The sequence below is a fragment of the Mus pahari genome, chromosome 23 (genome assembly GCF_900095145.1).
Source record: "Mus pahari chromosome 23, PAHARI_EIJ_v1.1, whole genome shotgun sequence".
Lineage (NCBI taxonomy): Eukaryota > Metazoa > Chordata > Mammalia > Rodentia > Muridae > Mus > Mus pahari.
The window spans coordinates 33,379,875-33,399,739 of NC_034612.1; the positions used below are offsets into that span (position 1 = coordinate 33,379,875).

The window sequence follows — 19,865 nt, forward strand, 5'->3', positions numbered from 1 at the left end:
AGTATTCCCTTCTAGTGAGTTTGTGGCAATCTGCCAAGGTTGAGGCGAGCAGTAACAGAACAGCCCAACTAAGCCACAGTACAGACAGAGCAAGGGTGTCATCCTCAGAGCAGACATATCCAGAGGGAGGGGTCTAGCCCTCCAGCCCTCTTAACATGGGGCAGTTTAAGTTCTATTCTGTTCACTTCCAGCCAGTCACTCAAAACTCTACCGACGGTTGTTTTTAGAAGCAAGGGGAAAATAATTGTTATTCGGGGCTGGGCGTGAGGTACATGCCTGTAATTCTAGCATTCAGGAGGTTGAGGCAGGAGGGTCAGGAATTCTGGACTTGCCTGGGCTACAGATAAAGTTTCAGGCCAACCTGGGCAAAATCATGTTTCAAAATAAGAAGACAGGGTGCCTGGCTCAGTGGCAGAGCCCCTGCCTGGAATCTACCAGTAAGGGACTAGGGTATGGCTCAGTGGTGGAGCTCCTGCCTAGAATCCCCCAGTGAGGGGCTGGGGGTGTGGCTCAGTGGTAGAGCCCCTGCCTGGAGTCTCTCAGTGGGGGCTGGGGTGTGGCTCAGTGGTAGAGCCCTGCCTAGAATCCCCCAGTGAGGGGCTGGGGTGTGGCTCAGTGGTAGAGCCCTTGCCTGGAATCCCCCAGTGAGGGGCTGGGGTGTGGCTCAGTGGTAGAGCTCCTGCCTAGAATCCCCCAGTGAGGGGCTGGGGTGTGGCTCAGTGGTAGAGCCCCTGCCTGGAGTCTCTCAGTGGGGGTTGTGGGGCATGGCTTAGAGATAGACCTTTGTCCATCATCAACAAAGCTTTAAGTTTCATCCCAGACCACAGCACCAAGAAGGTAGGGTGTGTGTGTGTGTGTGTGTGTGTGTGTGTGTGTGTGTGTGTGTGTGACAGTTTCTCATCTCTGGATGCCTTCTAAACGAAGAGCAAGGGGGTCCTGTGTGCACTGCTTTCCGCAAGCCTCTGACGCTCACTATGATGTGACAGTACTTACTTCAGCATTGTATTTCTTTATACTGCTGCCTTCTGCTTCGCTTGGGTAACACCAGTTCTCTACTCACAGGATTTAAATTATCTTTTTCTTTTTGATGTACAGTGTCACTATGAAGCCCAGGCTATCCTCCAACTCTGGATCCTCCTTCAACATCCCAAGTTCTGGGAGTACAGGTATGAACTACCATGTCTGGCTGCCTTCCTCCCTCTCTTTTATGAGACAAGATCTTGCTATGTAGCCCAGGCTGGTCTTGAACTCACTGTATTTCTGCATCTGCTTTCCAAGTGCTGGGATTACAAGTGTATGCCACCAAACCTGGAACTCCTCCAACCCCCATGCCCCTGTCTCTGCCTTTGGCTTTCATTTCCCCCCAAGTGTCATGGACAGGTCTCCTCTGCTGCCAGCATCAAGGGCAAAAGAACGGGATCAGAATGTGTGTGAGGTGAGGTGGGGCAGGAAGAGGCTGGGGACCCGGAGGATCACCTCCACGTGCACACCTTCCAACACCACATACTGCTCAGCAGTCCCTGCCCTACGTGATTTGGTAAGCATGGCTTACAGCCTTTCTGAGACCCCCAGTCCCTGTCCCCACACCTCTGGCCACCCCTCCCCATAGCTTGGCCCTGGAGATGGTGGTTCCTGGGTCACATGGGGCTGACCACTTGGGTAGCATCTAGGTGGCTTGGGCTAGATGAGGGGACAGTAAAGGACGTACAAATGGCTTGGGAACATTCCAACAGAATCCCCGAATCTGCTTCTAACGCCTGTAGTCTGGACTCCCTGGGAAGGGAGGTTTGACCTTCCACACAGAGCATGACTCCTGGCTTTTATTTACACACCAACCCGGGGGCCACTGTGACCTTGTCTATGAACACAGGGCAGGTATCTGTACCAGATATGTCCACGTTTCATCTTGACGAATATTTTCAAGATTTATGTCATGATCATTCGCTGCCTTGACCAAGTTCACTGCATTGTGACAACCTGAAGACCAGTTTTTGTTTGTTTATTTGTTTTGTTTTGTTTTGCTTTGTTGGAGGCAGGGCCTCAGGTAACCCAGGCTATCCGCCAACTCACTATGTGCCTGACAATGACCTGGAACCTCAGCCTCCTGTCTCCACCTCCCAAGTGCTGGGACTACATGGGTCCACACACAGGGTTTGTATGGCACCCAGGGCTTTTTTTTTTTTTTTTTTTACAGTAGCCTGAGTTCCATCCTCTGCTCCCCCCTTTCCAGATTCTCCTGAAGTATTCAGAATGATCCATTCCTTTCCCAGTTCTCACACACACGTACTAAACATTTCATTTGCTGGTTAGTGTTTGGTTATATCAAACCTCACGAGTTGTTTGCTACCAAGCTAGTTCTCAGTCCTATTTTCCCAGGCAAGGACAAAGCTGGGTAGTCTCTTTCACACACCTGGAGATGGTTTGGGTGGGAGGAGAAATCTGTAAACTTGGTGCTTGGGGGGTGGAGGTGGGGCGGCCTGGGAAAAGATGGAAGTCTTCCTTTCCTAAGGATAATTCATGATACCCAGAAAGACCTCAAACTGGAGTTAAAACCAGGACCTAGGGTTGAGGTGTGTGTGGATGGCGCTAACACCTCTTAGTGCTTCCCGGATGCAGAGTTCTGAAGCTGGGCCCTTGTAGAAGGCCCGGGCCTGGAGGACCGAAGGAGTCCCAGGCCTCGAGAGCGTCCTGCCCCATGCAGCTGGCGCTCGTGCCTGCGGATCTGCACCTTGTGCCGGAAGCGCTCGCCACAGTCCTCGCACACGTAGGGCAGCTCTCCCGAGTGGGTGCGGCGGTGGCGCAGCAGGTTGGAGGAGACGCTGAAGCGCTTGCCGCAATCACCGCAGACGTAGGGCCGCTCTCCGGTGTGGGTGCGCTGATGCTGCACAAGCGCCGAGCTCTCGCTGAAGCGCTTGGAGCAGTAGGTGCAGGCGTAGGGCTTCTCGCCCGTGTGGATGCGCTGATGGGTCACCAGGTTGGAATGTTGTGAGAAGCTCTTTCCACACTCGCTGCAGAGATACGGCCTCTCCCCAGTGTGCGTGGCTTGGTGTCGCACCAGGTCTGTGCTGCGGCTGAAACCCTTGCCACACTCGCCGCAGATGGTCGGCCTGTCCCGGGCTCGCCGCTTCCTTCGCTGTCTGGCGGGAGTCAGAGCCGCACTCCCTGCGGGGCCCGGGATGGCCACCACAGTGGATGTGGCCACAGCGGGCAGCACCATGAGCTCTTGTAGCACCACGTAACCTGGAGGGGCCACCACGACGGTGGCTGGAGCCGATGCTGCACCTCCCGGAGCTGGCACCAGCTCCAGTTGCAGCTCTGGCTGCACAGAGGTCAGCTCCAGCTGCAGCTCCTGCTGCTGGGAGCCTAGTTCCACAGGGGTCAGCTCCAGGTGTACCTCCTGTTGCTCCAGCTGCTGCTGCTGCAGCTGCTCCAGCTGCTGCTGCTGCTCCAGGTGCTGCTCCAGCTGACGTAGCTGCTCCTGCATTTTTAGCTGCAACTGTCGCTGTTCCCGCAGCCTCTCCAGCTCTTGCTGCCTCTCTAGTTCCTGCTCAGACCCCACGTCCACCGGCATGAGCTCCAGTTCCACTTCCTCGTCCTCTGATGGAAGAGGCTGCAGCTGCTGGTGCTGCTGCAGCTGTTCCTGCTGCTGTTGCAACAACTGCTGCTGCTGCAACTGTTCCTGCTGCTGCAGTAATAGTTGGTGTTGCAATTGTGCCTGTTGCTGCTGCAACAGCTGCTGCTGCAACTGTGCCTGTTGCTGCTGCAGCAATAACTGCTGCTGTAGCTGTCCCTGTGGCTGCAGCACCAATACCTGCTGCTGCAAGTGTTGCTGTTGCAATTGTCCCTGCTGCTGCAGCAGTTGCTGCTGTTGGAGCAGCTGCTGCTGAAACTGCTCCTGTTGCTGTTGCAACAGCTTTTGCTCTTGCACTTGCTGTAACTGCAATACTTGATCTTGCACATGCGGCAGCAGCAACTGTCTCTGCTGTTGTAACAGTTGCTCTTGTTGGAGAAGCTGTGGGTGCTGTGACTGTTCTTGCACTTGCTGCTGCTGTACCAGCTGCTGCAGTAGCAGCACTTGCTGCTGCGGTACAGGTTCATATACTTGCTGCTGCACAAGATACTGCTGTTGAATTTGCTGCAGTTGCAGCTGTTCCTGCTGCTGTTGAAACAGCTGTTGTGCTTGGTGTGGAAGCTGCATAGTCTGGTGCTGCTGCAGCAACAGATGTTGCTCTTGTCCAAGTCTCGGCAGCTGCACCACCTGCAGCTGTGGTTTTGGCTGCTGGTGCTGCATGGGCCGGTTTTCCTGCCGCTCTTGCTGGGGCGGAGACAGCTGCTGTTGTCCATCTTGCTGCTGCTGTGATTCTGGCTGGGATCCTAACAGCTGATGCTGCGGTTGCCGCTCTTGCAACTGCCTGTGCTCGGGCTGACGTTCCTGCTCTGGCTGCTGCTTAACTCGGTGCACTCGCAAGTCCTGCGGTTCCTCCTGCTCTGGCTCAATATAGTAATAGGCCCCGCATGAGGCTGCAAGCACTGGCTGCCGTGGATGGCTGCTCCCCTCCTGAACCTCTTCTTCCTCCTGGCTTTCATTCCCACCACTGCCACCTGTAGTGGAAATGGCAGGAAGCCAGGCGAGAAGGAGTGATAGGCAGGGATCTGGACCAGACGCCCAGAAGGATGTACTCAGGATACACTATGGGGCTCTGAGCGGGGACCCAAAAATGTGAGAGCAAGTTGTCAATGATGACAGGACAAACATTCCCAGAGTCCCCCTGATGACCCCGTTCAGACTCCCAATGAGCCCCCTTCAAATGAGTCCCATGCTTAGCTCTTGGGGCTCCTGACACCATTCCCTGAAATGTGTTTAGCTCTTTCTCCCCATGCAGGGAGGCCAGCTATTCCAGTAGCTGAGCTCCGAACCCATTGATGGTCATACTGCCTGTGTGTCTATCTGTCTGTCTGACTGACTGTCTATCTATCTATCTATCTATCTATCTATCTATCTATCTATCTGGGTTTTTTTTTTTTTTTTTTTTGAGACAGGATTTCTTTGTGTAGCCCTGGCTGTCCCTTTATAGACCAGGCTGGCCTTGAACTCACAGAGATCTGCCTACCTCTGCCTCCTGAGTGCTGGGATCAAAGGTGTGCACCACCACCGCCAGATAATGGTCACACTTTAAATAAGTGAAATTTGCCTTGTCTGTGAACAACAAGCCATTTCTATAAGGATTCAGCAAGCCATTTCTATAAGGATACAGCAAGACATTTCTATAAGGATACAGCAAGACATTTCTAGAAAGCACTGACGCATCAAGGAAGCTAGGGGGTCAGGTAAGGAGTCTGTACTTCAGAAGTTAACTGAGAAGTCAGGCACAGCAGCACACCTGTAATTCCAGCCTCAGAGGGTGGAGAGGGGGGGTCCCTGGAGGAAGCTGGCTGGGAAGACTAGCCACATAAGCAAGCTTTGAGCGCGATCCAGAGACCCTGTCCCATTGAATAAGGTGGAAGAAAGATCAAGTATGACTCGACATCAATTTGGGGCCTCCAAATGCATGTGCACACATGTCCATCCACGCCCATGCACACGAGCACCCAAATGCAGACAAGAAACATGAATACACATATGCACACCACACATAACACACACACACATAGTTGCGTGTAATTATATTTTACAAAAACAAGCTTTCTTGTTTTTGTAAAACAAGCACCTTTGTTGAATGCATTTTTAAAAGCTGTGTGTCTTGTATATATGGGCATGTATGTCCATGCGTGTGCTTGTGGGAACACAGCACACCTATAGAGATCAGAGGACAACCTTGGGTGTTGGGCCTGACCTTGCACTTGGAGGCAGGCCCCCCCCCCCGCCGCTGCACAGGCCTGCCAGGCTAGCTGGCCCCCAAGCATCCACGGATTTTCCTGCTGCCTCCCCTCTCATAACAGAAGCGCTTCGATTACAGACACGAACTACTCTGCTTCCACATGAACTCTGGGGACTCAAACTCTTGGCCTCGAGCTTAAAGGGCGAATGCTCTCCCCACTGAGCCACCTCCCCAGCCCCTGGGACACTCTTTTTCTTTTCAGAGCCGCTTCCACGGAGCAGCTGGGTGTGGGGCAGTGGATGCAGACGGCTGTTGGAACACGTCTTGAGAGTAAGATCAACACCCTCTCACACGCTCCTTTCTCGTGCCTCCTCTGCAGGGACAGACCTCACCTCGGTGTGAATCTCCTCATTTCTAGCTTGGTCACGTGGTCACTCTGACTTCCTGGGACAGCAGTTTCCACAGAAGCATTTTATTGACCATGTAGTTAGATGTCACCTGAAGTGTTATGCCTGCTAGAGTTAAATTTACAAGCGGAAAGAATCTTTGTTCAATTCATAGGGCCTGATTTGATCGTTCTAGTCTAATTTTCCTGATATATATATTCTCCTCGCTGTGCAATAGTGTCTCATTCTATATAGTCCTAGCCTGGGGCTCATTACACAGGTCAAACTGAGTCTCCCAAGTTCTGGGATTCCAGTCACGTGTCCCCACGCCCAGTTCTTCCTGGTTCTCTCAACTCTTTTCAAGCCTGTCCCTACGCTGTCACTGTGCTTTAAAGTACAGAATGTGAAAATGGACTCCTGTCCACCCTTAAAGGCTGCCCCACCCCTGCATGGGTCTCAGGGAGGGACTGGGAAGTTCTGTACCCTGGGAGCCTGTGTGGCAGGTGGGGGGAAGGAGACAGATGTTGAGGAAATGAGACCAAGGACAGGAAAGAAGCCATTTAGCCAGTGTCTGAGGCATTAGAGACAGAGAAAACCCCTCCAGTTCCAGGTGGGAGATTGGGGGGGGGACACCTGGGAAAAGCAGGTTAGTCAGCCCAGGTGTGGGGGTCAGGGATGAGGTTACTGAATCCTGTCAAGGTGTCTCTCTCCAGCAAGACCTTGGCCTGGCAGCCACCTCAACAGGTCCTACGCTAAGTTTCAAGGTAGCTGGGGTTAGCAGGCGTGAGTACGCTGGACACACATGGGGTCCCTCCATGGTGGTCTGGGTTGTGCCAGCTTGCAACTCAACTAACGAATCCTTGCTGGGGGCCCTACTGTCTCCACACCCCAACCCTCACCTGAGAGGGTGTCAGGCCCTGGACCCCCATCCTCAAGACATCGAAGCTCCAACACAAAGGTCTGGGTTGCTGGGCCCAGCTCCATCCTGGCGGTCACACCAGGGTCTCCCAGAGCAGGCTGTGCTAAGAGGAATAAAGGAAGCTGTTCAGAAGGGTGGCGGTGGTGGCTGAACCCCATTCCTACACAGAACAGCCAGAGCTGTTATTTGATGGATGTACACAGGGATTCACCTCCGCTGACCAGTAGCCCTCTTGCTCCAATACTGACCCATAACTGTGGGAACTAACCTCTCCCAAAGACTGGAAAGCTTGTGGCACGCCTGAGGGTATCTATGGGCACAGCTCCTTGTCCCCTTCCAAAGCATGACCATCCCCCAGGCTTCTAAGGCCACATAGGTCTGGTGTCACCCTGGGTCAGGACACCCTGGGAAGGTAGGCGGCTAGAGCACTGTAGCCCACAGCAAGGGCCTTCTGCAGGCCTGTGCTCCTGTCCCGAGTCCACTCTGAAGAAGTGGTCTGCACATGCGGGAGTCCCCACTCCCCCACGCCAGCTGACTACATCTCCCTCTGGCTTTGGAAGCCCTCCTTAGAGAAGCGGCTCTGCGCGCGCCTGCAAGGATCTCCCGCCAGGCCTCACCTGGAAGAGCATTTCCCGCCGCCGCCGGCAGCAGCCTCTGCGCTAGGGGAGGTGTGGTCACCAGTGGCCACAGAGTGAAGGCCACGGCCGTTCAGCCAGCTCCTTCCGGAGGTACCTCCATCTAGAATGAGCCACGGAGGCTCTGACCATCCCCGGGAGAACCCTTTACGGGAACTCTGCGGGATCTTCGCTGTCAGAGCTGCCGAGGTCGCCCTGGGCCAAGACAAGGTGCAGAGTGGAGTTCCCAGGCAGAAGTTGGTGGAGACTCTCGCATAGGGACAGGGAAGGGAGGCAGGGCTCCAAATCCAGAGCAGTGATCAGGGTTGGTCCGGGTGGCCCATGGCGCGCAGCAGGGCCCAAACTAGGGCCCTAGGTTGGCTGGGTGGGAACCCGGTGACAAGAGTCCTAGACGATCACCCGCCACAGGTGCCCGGGGGACGGGGGGCGGGCGCCGCGGCCGGGCCAGGTCCCCGATCGCTCGCCCGCCCTCCCGTGCTGTGCAACCATGCGGGAAGCGGCCAGGCCGGGGCGGGGGCGCTGGGGGGCCGGCACAGGAAGTCCCCCCGGCATCCGCATCCTGTCCCCCGCCCTTGCCGCCCGCCGCGCCCCCGCGCCCCGGCCCCCGTCGCCACCACCGTGGCCGCTGCCTTCGCCTAAGCCACAGTCGCCGCCTCCTCTCTAGGCCTCGCAGCCAGCTCTGTGGGCTTAACCCTTCCCGGTCCGGCCACTCACCAGGGCCCCCCCCGGGGGAGGTGTGGGTGGGGATGGGGACAGGATGGTCGGCCCTGCGTGCTTCCCAGGGTCCGCCGATGCTGGGCGCAGCGTACGCCGCAACGCATCGTCTGGTGCGGTGCGCGTGTCCGTGCGCCTCGGTTGGCGACTGTCACTGAGGCTGCATGGATGGAAGAGGAAGGGGGTTCCCATCCAACACCCCCATATTCTCTGAGTCAAAGGCGTGGCTTCAGGACGCTCTTCCCTTGACTGGGGGGGGGGTACAAGTTGGGGCTAATTAGCTAGTACTTAATCAGTTAATGGGGAAGCCCCCTCCTGACCTCAGCAGCTCAGAACAGCCAACTGAGACTCTTGAGTTGGCATCGATAGACAGGTAGAGAGACTGTGCCAGCTCCATCAGGGACACCCTCAGGAACTGAGGGACCTGCTGGTATCTCTTTGGGTTCTTGCTCTCTCCAGTGGCCAGAGGCCCTCCGTCATTCAGCTTCCAGCCAGGAGGAGGGGAGTGGAGAGGCCCCCTCCCAGGGTTCGGAGCCAAGGCAGCTCCAGTGGTTTTCCCTGTTTGTTCCCTGCCTGGGGGTAGGGGTGAGAATGGGAAATGGGGTGTGTGTTTCTTTTCCAAGACGCTTGAGCGTTTCCCCATTTCCCCTCGTGCAGCTTTATGGGCAGACCACCGGCTTCTGGAGAGAGAAGCCCTGCTCCAGTTCTGTAGAAAAGGCAGGGGGTGAGGCTCAGGGAGCCCTGTGAGCGACCTGGCACTCACAAAGCCCTAGGTTCCACCCCCAGTAGTGCATAAAACCCACGCCTGGTATGTGCCTGGCATTCCAGAACTCCACAGGAGGATCAGGAGTCCAAGGTCATCCTTGGCTACACAGCAAGACTGAGGCCAGCCTGGGCTACACGGGACACTGTCTCAGAAATAAATACATTAAAAAAAAATTCTGAAAAATCAGATCTGGCAACAACAGAGCTGCCTCTATAGAGTAGAGATGTCCCCCAAAGGGGGGAGAGTCTTTCTTGTGATCACAACCCTGTTCTTCCTGTCTCCCCGCTTACAGCACGGTCTGCAATTCACACGATTCCTGTCCCCCCAACCCCCAAGCCTGACTTGCAGACCAGCAGCCCTCTTACAAGGGAAATGGGTGCAGAGGGCCAGAGCTGATACACTAAGCTGTGGGTACACCAGTAGAGGGCCAGCTTTGGAGGCAGGGTAATTTAGAGTGACAAGGGCTTCTGGCAGCCAGGTAACCAGAGGCACCACACAGTCTTCCATCTGTGAGGGTAGAGACAGAATGCCAGGCAGTGTAAAGGATGAGCACACAGGTAAAGGATGGGGTGTCCGTCCCCTCCCCTAAGTGGATGGGAGCCTCTTCCAGAGACCTCAGTCCCTAGTGTTTCGATCCTCTGTGTATCATATGTGTACGTGCACATGAGTGTGCATGCCTGTGTGTATATGTGCGTGTGCATGCGTGTATACATGTAGAAGTCATATGTCAATACTGGGTATTTTCCTCAATCATTTTCCACCTTTAAAAAAAAAAAGAGGAGGATAAACATTTATTTGTGTGCCTGTGTGTGTGTGAGCATGTGGATATTTGAGTGCAGGTACTTTGGAGTCCACAAGGGGGCAGCATTGATCCATCTCTTCAGCCCATCTCCACCTTATTTTTTGATCTAGATCTCTCACTGATTAGCTAAACTGCTGGCCACTAAACTCCAGCGATCAGCCATCTCTGTCTCTGAAGCATTCGAGTGCAGGCCCAAACCACTGTGCTTGGCTTTGATATGAGCAAAGGCAAGAGAGATGTACCTTAAGTTGGTGCACGCTTACCAAGCAGCCCAAAAGCCCCGGGGTTTGATCTCTGGCACCGACCCAAACAGTGCTTTCCTGAATTCTGTGTGTTGATCTAGTGCACAGCAAACCTGAGTGGGCCATGGGAAATCCTGACCTTGTAACCAGTTGGCCAGGAGTCTGGGTAGACTGTGGACCCTGGAACTGGTCTCATCAGGACTATGCCCCCCACCTGTGTAGTCTGCACCCATTCTGGTGGTTACGGTTTTGTTGCAGCTTTGGATGAATGCATGTTTACTGTTTCCATGGTTACACTTAAGACATCATCTTTGGGGCTGAGCCCAGAAATCTTCTCCCAGTTTGTCTGTTCTAACCACTCTGATGTTGACTTACTCAGTATTTTCTTTTCATTTTATTTGTATTGATTGAGCCGTGATTTCTCTTGGCAGTCCTTCCCGTATCTTTCTCTCACCTCAACCTCACACCCACTTAAACTGATTAGAAATCCAGCTTTTCTTTTTGGTTCTAAGATCACATTTATTCCCTGGGGCTGGGGAGGGGGCATGTACCACATGTAAGTGCCCTCCTCCCTGTGACTCCAAGGAATCACACTCAGGTTGTCAGGTTTGGTGGCAAGCACCTTTATCCACTGAGCTGATGCAGCAGCATTACTGTAAGTTTCTCTTTTTCTTTCGGTTTTTCAAGACAGGGTTGCTCTGTGTAGCCCTGGCCGTCCTGGAACTTGCTCTGTAGCCCAGAGCAACCGACCAACCTCAAACTCAGAGATCCACCTGTTGAGGCAATCTTGTATCCCAGGCTGGCCTCAAACTCACCGTGTAGACCTTGAACTTCTGATCTTCCTACTTTGCCCCCCTAAGTGCTGGGATGCAGGCATGGACCACCATGGCCAGTGAATTCAGTGCTGGGGAGCGAACCTAGGGTCTCATGAATGCTATCCAGGCACTCTATCAACTGACCTACGCTCTGAGCTCCCTTCTGTATAGTTTCTGGCAGGAATTCTGTCAGGAAGAGACAGAGAGCCGCCGGCCCACGCAACCAATTTCTCTATGACTGGGGCAGTTCCAGCCACTACAGGAAATGTGGTGGCAAAGTGGTTACCAAGGAGCCCAGAGTCACCAGTCACCATCACTAGCATCCACCGTGGTCCTGGACAAGATCATTAGGAGGCGGGCTCTGGAGCTGGAAGCATCTGGTCAGCCAGATGAACTGAGCAGCTATGCAGATGCTGTAGACGTGGCAAGACTGTGCAGAAATCAGGCCACAGGAGTGAGCTCAGTCCTCACTCAGTCTTAAGTTTCTGAAACCGTGGAGAGAGAAGGACCCCCTAGCCTGGCACACAAGGTAGTTTTCTGCCTCTCAGGTAAGTCCAGGCACAAGGAAAGTGCAGACAACTGGGAAGGGACGTTGCAGAGATGGACACCTGCTTTAAACAGTTAACACCTGGAAGCTCAAAACCCACAGAGGCCAGATGAGGCATGTGAAGACCAAAACAAACAATAAAACAAAACAACCCACCACTGGGTGTGGGGGCGCAAGCCTAGAATCTAGCACAGTGGAGGAGGAGATGGGAGGGACTGGGCTCATCCTCAGCTACATACTATTCCAAATTCAAGGTTAGCCTGGGCTATATGAGGCTTTATCTAAAAATTATAACAACAATGGCAACAATAATAAATTTAAATGATAAGTACTGGGGAGATCTACTGGGGGGGGAGGTAAAGTATCTGCCACCAGGGCCTGAGTTCAGGTCCCCAGCACACATGTAGGAGTGCTCTTTCCAGGGAGGAGTGAGCAGGACCGCTGGGGCTCCACGGCCAGGCAGCCTAGCCAAGATGCTTTGAGCTCCAGGCTCAGTGAGAGGCCCCATCTCAGGAATATAAGACAGAGTGGGACAGAGATGGACTCTACGTGTCTTCCTCTGACCTCTATATGTGTGTACATGGACAAGTGCATGCACACAAGCATGCACCATACACATACACTGCATGCGCACATGGATGCACACAAGCATGCATCTGTGCAAAGACAGGAAGAACCTTATCTGCCCCTGGTCCTGCTGTGTGGCAGCAGGACAAGGCAGGGACATCTGGGAGGATCAGGAAACAAAGACTGCACAGGAATGGGGTGTGGCTATAAGCCTCAAGGACCACCTTCCTGAAACCGACCTTCCTCTGTCTAGACTTCACTTCCCAAAGGCTGTACGATGTCCTAAAACAGCCGCTAGAGACTAAGTGTGCAAACACATGCACACTTGTGGGGACACCTCGCATTCAAATTGTGACACTCATCAACACTCACCTGGCCCAGACACCTAATTTATCAGCAACCAGCTCTATGCTCTCCAGTGTAGAGTAGCCCTCAATCCTTCCTGGAGTCGAATCCTAGCATTGGTACCATTGGAGCAGTCTCTAAAGGCTTATGTGCTTACACTTCCTGGCTTGCGTGATGGCCGTTTTTGAATCCAGTTCCTCATGCTGTGGTGACCCTCAACCATGCAATTATTTCTGTTGCTACTTTAGAACTGTAATTTTGCTACTGCTATGAGCCGTAATGGAACTATCTGAAATGCAGGATATCTGAGACCTCGGTTGAAAGGCTTGCTAAATCTCAAAGGGGTCGCGACCCACAGGTTGAGAACCACTACGCCAGCGTCACCTCAGAAGAGAGCATCACTGAGGAATTGCTTAGGACAGGTCGGCCTGTGGGCAGGCCGACCTGTGTGCGATTCTAACTGGGTTGTGATGGAGGGACCCCCACACACACACACACACACATTCCACGAGCTGAGCTCTGGGTTGGATCTTGAAGAGTGAGCTGGGCACTCGTGTGTATTTATTCACTCTCTCTGCTCTCGGCTGTGGGTGTGACGTGGCCAGATGCTTCCAGCTCCTGACGCCTTGGCTTCTCCACGCTGCTGGACTGGAGCCAAAGGCACCCTTTCTCCCTGATGTTGCCCTTCTCAGGGTGCTTGATCCCAGCCACAGGAAGAAAACCGCTTGCTCCTGTGTTGGCTACTCAAGCAGGGGTCTTTCCTTATCAAAAGCATTCTGTACTCAGCCTGTGTGCATGCGTGCTGAACCCCGAGAAAACTGACATGTGCACACAAAAACTTATGGACAAATGCCATGGTGACAATATCCACAAAAACCAAAAATGGAACAGGGAGAGATGGCTCAGTGGTTAGAAGCACGTGCTACTCTTGCGGAAGACCTGAGTTTGGGTCCCACCACCCAAAGTCAGGTGACTTACAACCACCTGTCACTCTAGCTGCAGGGGATCAGGTGCCCCCTGCTGGCCTCTCAGGCCACCGCACTCACATGCGTACAGATAGACATCATCGGATAGACACCATTTAAAACTTTTTTCTCTCTTTTTTTTAAGCTTTATTTATTATGTAGACAGCGTTCTGCCTGCACGTATGCCTACAGGCCAGAAGAGGGCACCCCATCTCATTACGGATGGTTGTGAACCACCTTGTGGTTGCTGGGAATTGAACTCAGGACCTCTGGAAGAGCAGTCAGTGCTCTTAACCTCTGAGCCATCTCTCCAGTCCCATTTTAAACTTTTTAAGGATGTGTTTCACATTTACATGGGACTCTGCCATCACTTTGGGAGCACCTGCAGGACACCTGCTACCATTTCTCCGGGACGCATCCGTGTGACCCAGTCAATCTGGGGCTATTGAAAATATGGACTCCTCAGTAAAGTACCTTCCACACAAGCGTGAGGACCTGATTTCAGACCCCAGCATCCCGTAAGAGCCAGGCCCCGGGCTGTGTACCTGCGGCCCCAGCAGTAAGGAGGACAGAAAGGGGAGCTGCCTCGAGCTCGCTGGCCAGCCAGTTTAGTGAGATGGTTGAGCACTAGTTTGAGTGAGAGATCCTGTTTCAAAATTAAGGTGGATGGGCCAGAAAGATGGCTCGCTGGGTCAAGGCTGTGTGATCCCCCAGATGGAAGGACAGGACTATCAATTTGTCCTCTGACCTTCATGTGTGCTGTGGCATACATGTGCCTAAAGTCACACATAAACATATCATAAACACACAACACACAAAACAAAAATTTTTTTTTGTTTTTCTGTTTGTTTTGTTTTGGTATTTCACATTTTATATACAATGGATTCAGCCATAAAAGAAACTGAGCGTCCAGAGAGACGAGCCCGTAGCTAAGAGCATGTGCTGTTCTTGCAAAGACTAGATAGACATTTGGTTCTCAGTATCCAAGTCAGGAGGCCCACAGATGCCTCCACTTCCAGCTCCTGGAAATCTGACATCTTCTTCTGGCCTCTCCAAACACTGCATTCGCATGCACAAGACCACAAAGACACATACATGTATGCATAATTATAACATTAAAATCATACTCTTTTACCTGATGTGGTTGCACACTTAGTCTCTGAACTTGGGAGGCAGGACGGACAGATATCTTTGAGTTCTGCGCCATCCAGGGCTATGCAGTGAGAAGTCCTCTCTAAATGAATGAATAAGTAGATACCAGAAGGACGGTTCCATGGTTAAAAGCACACTATTCACGCAAGACATTCCAGTTCAGATTCTCAGGCCCGGAGTTAGGTGGCTCACACCAGCCTGTAACTCCAGTTCTAGGGAATCTGGTGCCCTCTTCTGGCCTCTGAGGGTACTGCTGTACACACACACACACACACACACACACACACATACATGGTGAACAGACACACAAGCAGGCAAAACTGATACACACAAAACAAAACCCTTGAAAACCTCACACTAAGTAAAGGAAGCCAGACACAAGGCCACATGCTGCACTGGTCCACAGATAGGAAATTTCCAGAAAAGGCAAATCCATAGAAAAAAGGGAGACGGGCTGCCCAAGGTTGGGTGTAGGGCGGGCAGAGCTGAGGTAAGGAACACCTTTGGGGGATACCGAGGGATTCTAAATCAGGCGATGGATGATGGGATGGCCACGTGGGAACACAGGGAGATCTCTCTCTCTCTCTCTCCCCCCCGCCCCCGCCCCCCCCTCCCCTGCCCTCTCTCTCTCTCCCTCCCTCCCCCTCTCTCTCCTTTCCTACGCTGTCTGCTTTGGCGCCGCCGTCTTCCAGTTTAGCCTTTGAGATTCCATTTCTTCACTTGTCATTTAATCCTGTCTTGCTTTGCTGTTTGTTCTTGACATCTGTCACTTCTGATGGGCACAGGGACATGAGTGTCCCTTCCTTAAAGAATACAAGCCTATCCCTTCCAACAATGTCCTAGGGTATCCTCAAGTACATCCCTGGTACCCGAGAGAGGACTGACCACAGGACAGAAGCAGTCTGTGCATCTAGTTTGGGCAGAGGCCAAAACCCGGCTCGAGTGGAGACTGAATCTGAAGTTTTGATCCAAAGTAGCTAGGGCTGGGAAATGGCTCCGCTGGGGTTGCTTACTGCAAAAGTGCGGGGATCTGAGCATGATGCCCAGAACCCGCGAGAAGGGCTCAGTTTGACCCCCCGTGCCCCTGTAACCCCAGTATGGTGTGGGTGGTGACAGGCTTGCTGAAGCTTGAAACTACCAAGCCAACCAAGATGCTTGCAGTCCAGCAGTTTGTAACCAAGCAGCGTGTAGCCAAGTGTGATGACCTGGTAGGGTAGCCTGCACGTCTGTCTTGCACACACACACACACACATAACACAGTATCATCAAAGAGTAGGCCACAGGATCAGACTGACATCATGTCTCAAGAGTATAAAGTGGAAAGTTAATGAAGGTCCTGGGTTCAGTTCCCAGGACCCACATGAACATACACAACCACCAGGCCTCCGAGGTCACTGTACACGCATGGTACACAGGCATACATGCACATGAAATCCATACATATCAAATCCTTACAATTTAAAGATGTATGTTCCATAGGGCTGGGGTGCAGCTCATTGAAAACGCACCTGCTAAGTGGTGCAATGCCATGGGCTTGAATCTCAGCACCGCAAAATGAAAATCCCACAACGCCTATGAAACTGTTTAGAAAAAATTTATTTTGAACACATGAAAGGAAAATTTAGAGATACCCGCCGCCACCCCCCATAAGACACAGATCCTCTCCAAGGTGATGGGGAATCCCAACAGGTGTCCCTGAGCAGTGCCCAGTACTGCATACAAGCTGGGTCTCACCCTCTGCATTCTGAGCTCATGGAGCTGCAGAAAACCGCTGTTGGTGGCAGAGATGCTTCACATTCCTGAGGCAGGGCAAATGGACCCGCAGGTACCGCAGGCACCGGCTTACCCACCAGCACACCCTGGTGGCGAGCTGAGAGTGTCTGTGCATGACAACTGCCACTCACGGACTGGCAGATCTAAAAACACCCACAGCACTCTCTGCAGAGGGCGGAGCCCACTCGCTTTCATCATCCAATCTGGATATTTAATATGACCAGGTAGGAGGCACCCCGGCAACAGCAACTTGGGACATCAGTACCAAGATGGTTCTGCCAGCTGGAGGGACCACCTGCTGCCTCCCAGGGGTCCTTGTCCACGGGGTCAGCACCCCTCTCTCCAAGGGCTCCCTTGGCCCGGGTGCAAGGCACACAGCCGTTTGGCGGCTTGGCTTGGAGGGGCCAGCCTAGCGGATGGGCCTGAATGGGAAGGTCACACCTGAGATGAAGGTGTGCCCTGGGTGCGTAGGCAGGGCTGGGTGGGCAGCTGGGTGCGCTGGCACAGCCCCATAGGCCAGCGGGGGAGTATGGATATGTGGGTAGAACCCAGGGGGAAGAGCGGTGTGTGGCGACTGCTGCACTGGGCCCGAGATCACCAGCTGGAGCAGGCTGCAAACACAAGGAGAGAGATTAGGACCGAGCTAGGCCCTCAACCCAGTGCTGCCACAGTCATCCCATGCCTGTCATCCCAGCACTCCAGCAGCTGCCCTGTCTCTCTGTCCCTGGTGCCTCACACCTCCTGAGTCAGGGGCTCCTGGGCGGTGAACTTGGAGCACAAGAGACTGGGGAGGGAATGACGGTTAGCCCAGGACTGAGCGAGGACCTGCAGGGAGAAGGCTACAATGCCACTACAGATAGGTGACTATGCTTGGAACCGTGACCATGTGAACATGGAACCCTAAGCCCTCAGAACTCAAGGCTCACAGAGGTTGGGCTCTGTCTGTGCCGGCTTCAGTTTTATGTCAACTCGCCAGAAGCTAGAGTTATCCGAAAGGAAGGAACCTCAATTGAGAAAATGCTTCCATAAGATCCAGCTGTAGGGCTGGATTTTCTTAAGTAGTGATGGATGGGGGAGGGCCTGCCCATTGTGGTGGTGGCACCCCTGAGCTGGTGGTCCTAGCTTCTATAAGAAAGCAGGCTGAGCAAGCCATGGGAGCAAGGCAGGGAGCAGTGCCCCTCCATGGCCTCTGCATCAGCTCCTGTCTCCAGGTTCCTGCCCTGCTTGAGTTCCTGTCCTGACTTCTTTCTATAATGAACAGGATGTGGAAGTCAAACACACCCTTTCCTCTCTAGGTTGCTTTGGTCCTGGTGTTTCATCACAGCAACAGTGACCCCAACTAAGACAGCTTCCAGGCCATCCTGGGCCTGACCCCATTCACCACACTGCCTCAGGACAACAACTTGGCCACCAGGAAAATGTCAATTCTAATTGGGTTCTGACTGCATTCCACACATAAGCCCCATAAAGATGGCTTTTCAATAGCACATTATGATTCAAAGGATCATAGCCCCAAGATCTAAGGAAGCAAGATGCCAGAGCTACACCCTCCCTGCCTAGACCCCGAGGCGCTATTGGGACCCTCACCAGAACCTCTTCTCCCTTCCTTTCTACAGCCTCCACCATCTGGAACGCCCCATCCCTGAGTGCGCACTGCTCTGAGGTCCTGGATCCCTCCCAATTGGCGGCAGGAATAAGAACGCTCTGCTCTAAAGCTCAGCGCCTCGCCTTCCCTAAGTCAGTCTGCCGGGCAGCCAGGCTCCCCGCGCTGAGGACTCAGCCTCCCTGCGTAGTCTCTGCTGCAGACACAAGCTCTCTGCTCACCCCTCTCCCAGCCTCACTGAAGCTCAGCCTGGCCGTGTGCCAGGAGACCCTGCTGCTCCCTCTGTCACCAAACCCAGCCTTCCGGTTCCAGCTCGGGCTTCTCGCCCCCTCGGCCCCCAGTTCCAGCATGCTGACCCAGTGACAGCCAGCCTGCCCTCATGGCCCTGCTGCTCCTCGGACACCGTCTTGAGCTTCCCTAGAGCAGAGGATGGACTGTCACAGACTTCCTGCAGCAGCACAGGGGACCCAAAGCTCCCAAGACACCTCAGACAGTCACTGTAGCCATGAAGAGCATGGGCAGAGTTAAGGGGCCAAAGCTCCTCTGAGGCCTTTTCAAAAAACCAAAGAAACAACAAAAACCCTCCACACGCCTACTTTCTCTCATGTGTGAGGACATTAAGCCTGGATGTATGTCTGTGGACCACATGCATGCAGTGCACAGGAGACCAGAAGATGGTAGGGTCAGTTGTGAGCTGCCATCTGAGCGCTAGAAATGCAGGTCAGGTTGTCTGCGAGAGCAACAGTGCTCCGAACCACTGGGACATCTCGCCAGTCCCTCTGAGGGGTTTTCATTTACATCACATTTTCTTTTTGTTAAAGTAACTCTTGAGTGCTGGTGCGCACCTCTAATCCCAGAACTCAGGAGGCAGGGGCAGCCTGGGCTGTCACAGAGAAACCCTGTCTCGAAAAACCAAAAAATAAATAAATAAATAAATAAAAAATAAAAAGAAAGAAAAGAAACAGAAACTGAAACCGTCAAAGCCCACTGAGCACTGCAGAGCCCACAACCTGCCAGGGTTAGCACTGCCTGCCAGGGTTAGCATTTCCAGAAGTTAGCAGTTTGGTGGGGAAGTTAGAAGTCACTGTGTTCACAGTGAGATGCCATGGTCTGGTAGGCAGAGGAAAAGGAGCAGTGAGCCCTCCAGCCACTGAGGATGGCCCGTGTGTCCCGCCAGCACCTCCCCCACTTCACTCTGGGCCAGACACTCAGCCACTCTCCCGAGAGTACGGGACTGGGTGACAGGACCCCACCATGGCACAGACCACCCTTCCTCAACTTGCAATGAAGCAGCACTTGGCTGACGTGCCAGCTCCTACCCAGACTGGCTAGTATGGCAGAGCCAGGGACCAGGTGCTGGTGGCTATGACAACCGGGACAGCTAAGATGCCTAGCTTCTTATCCAGGCTGCCTGTCAGCACCAGTCCTGGGACCCAGTAAAAAGTGACAGGATCAAGTGACCCAGTAACAAATGAACCAAGACCAGCACCTCATCACTGTTGTGAGCCTGCACTGCTCACACCCCACCACTGCTGTAAACTAGCTCTGTTCACACCTCAGCACTGCTATAAAGCCACCCTAATCACACCTCACCAGTGCTGCAAACCAGCTACTACTGTTCACACCTCACCACTGTTATAAGCCACCCTGCTCACATGTCACCATTGGTCGTAAGCCTGCCCCTGTTCACACCTCAGCACTGCTGTCAGCCTGCTCTGATCACACCTCGGCACTGCTGTCAGCCTGCCCTGCTCACACCTCGGCACTGCTGTCAGCCTGCCCTGCCCACACCTCGGCACTGCTGTCAGCCTGCCC

At 53.5% G+C, this 19,865-nt stretch overlaps 2 protein-coding genes across 3 annotated transcripts in view; both read right to left on the reverse strand.

Annotated features, from left to right (window-relative positions):
* Positions 1 to 1,912: 1,912 nt before the first annotated feature.
* On the reverse strand, positions 1,913 to 7,829 carry Znf853 (zinc finger protein 853; the record flags this gene model as incomplete). The annotated part of the gene is made up of 3 exons (XM_029533524.1): positions 1,913 to 4,602; positions 7,105 to 7,227; positions 7,742 to 7,829. Coding segments are annotated over 3 exons (2,217 nt in total), but the record flags the coding sequence as incomplete, so codon positions are not given.
* Positions 7,830 to 16,252: 8,423 nt separating this feature from the next.
* Positions 16,253 to 19,865, reverse strand: part of C23H7orf26 (chromosome 23 C7orf26 homolog) — a 14,052-nt gene continuing 10,439 nt past the window's right edge. The window contains exon 6 of one of the 2 annotated variants that reach the window (XM_021186592.1): positions 16,253 to 17,058. In XM_021186592.1, coding sequence (XP_021042251.1) covers positions 16,857 to 17,058 — 202 coding nt within the window. In that variant the 3' untranslated portion in view covers positions 16,253 to 16,856. The remainder of the gene's footprint in view (positions 17,059 to 19,865) is intronic. The other variant, XM_029533900.1, reaches the window with a different exon arrangement.